The following is a 1,431-nucleotide window of genomic DNA, read 5'->3' as shown; positions in this document are numbered from 1 at the left end:
ATAAGTATATATATATATATATATATATATATATACTGTGTGTGTATATGTATATACATACACATTTACATTCCAGTCCAAAGCCTTTACATGACATCTATTTTGTGTCAAGCAACTGGTTTTTAATTATCTAGTCATTCCTACTGAAAGGGTTAAAATGCAATAAGTAAAATTGCTGACTAAAGAATGCTTCTTTATTATCAGTTATCAGCCCATATTGGTCATCCCTGTTAAAGATTAAATCAAGAAGTCTTCAAGAAAAACAGAGCTAAAGACTCACCCCTTGTACCCAGGGATGCTTCAGGACCTGTGCAGCACTCAGCCGTAGAGTGGCATCTCGCACCAGCAGCCGCGAGATCAGATCTTTGGCATCGGCTGAGATCTGAGCCCAAACCCCATCCCTAAATTCATACTTCCCCTCCTGAATCCTCTCGAACAGGTTGTTCTGAACAGGAGAGGACAACACTGCTAAGTTGTCTTCATGGATAAAGTGAATTCTCTACGTTTTTGAATTAGCGTGCGTTTTACCTGGCAGGCACGACATGTCTCTCCTCGTTCCCAGCCGCAGTTGGTGCCGCAGTGGCCGGTGAAGGGAGGACTCCCGCTGAGCAGGATGTAGAGAATCACTCCGAGGCTCCAGAGGTCACAGCGCTTGTCATAGAACGAAGCCTCATCCGTAAAGACCTCGACCACCTCAGGAGCCATGTACTCAGCTGAGCCACACTAGAGGACAAAACACATCCCTCAAAACATGCTACTCCACAATTTTACAGTTCTAGGATGCCAGAAGCACAAATACCGGTGTGGTGAGCTCAGGGGTAGTTATTGGGGTACAGGCACTGTTTAGCTTTACTCCACTCCCGAGATCAAAATCACAGATTTTCACAGGAGAGACCTGGGTAAAAGCAAAAAACTCAGTACAATTAAGACTGGCTATAAACATACAGTGCATACACTACTAGAGGTGGGTGATATACCGGTAGACATGATTAAACAGTAGAAATTTGTCAACTGCTAGAGATTTTCTGTAGCCAGACAAACTACACATGTTACCTTATCAGTATATTCACACAGGATGTTTTCAGGCTTAAGGTCCCGGTGAGCGATTCCTGTGGAAAGAGTGAGACGAGTCTGAGTAAACACACTCGCAGTGAGTCATGGTCACTGGGCCACAGAGTAAAAGTATAGTATTTACCTTTGTTGTGCAGAAAGTCCAGTGCATGTGCTATATCCCTGACTACATGACTTGCCTCTCTCTCATTAAAGTACTTTCGACTCTGGATGTGTGTTAAAATGGAACCTGATCTAATAAATTTTTTTTTTTAATAAATAAAAATAAAGAAGAGAGTATTGACATTTAAAATGTTTGTATTTTAAACTTGCATGAAAAAAAAAACATCGGCAAAAACAGCACATTGTCAGAACAAAATG

At 41.6% G+C, this 1,431-nt stretch overlaps 1 protein-coding gene across 1 annotated transcript in view; it reads right to left on the bottom strand.

Annotated features, from left to right (window-relative positions):
* LOC107572940 (MAP kinase-interacting serine/threonine-protein kinase 1-like) overlaps positions 1–1,416 on the bottom strand; it is a 5,103-nt gene extending 3,687 nt beyond the window's left edge. Inside the window, exons 1-6 of the mRNA XM_016259379.1 lie at positions 1,410–1,416; positions 1,196–1,300; positions 1,054–1,109; positions 800–895; positions 529–723; positions 281–445 (exon numbers count right to left, since the gene is read on the bottom strand). Of these exons, the coding sequence (XP_016114865.1) occupies positions 281–445; positions 529–723; positions 800–895; positions 1,054–1,109; positions 1,196–1,300; positions 1,410–1,416 (624 nt within the window). The remainder of the gene's footprint in view (positions 1–280; positions 446–528; positions 724–799; positions 896–1,053; positions 1,110–1,195; positions 1,301–1,409) is intronic.
* Between the last annotated feature and the right edge of the window lie 15 nt (positions 1,417–1,431).

Source organism: Sinocyclocheilus grahami, unplaced genomic scaffold (genome assembly GCF_001515645.1).
Source record: "Sinocyclocheilus grahami isolate Dianchi unplaced genomic scaffold, SAMN03320097.WGS_v1.1 scaffold1837.1, whole genome shotgun sequence".
NCBI classification, from domain to species: Eukaryota; Metazoa; Chordata; class Actinopteri; order Cypriniformes; family Cyprinidae; genus Sinocyclocheilus; species Sinocyclocheilus grahami.
This window is presented reverse-complemented; position numbering and strand designations above follow the sequence as displayed.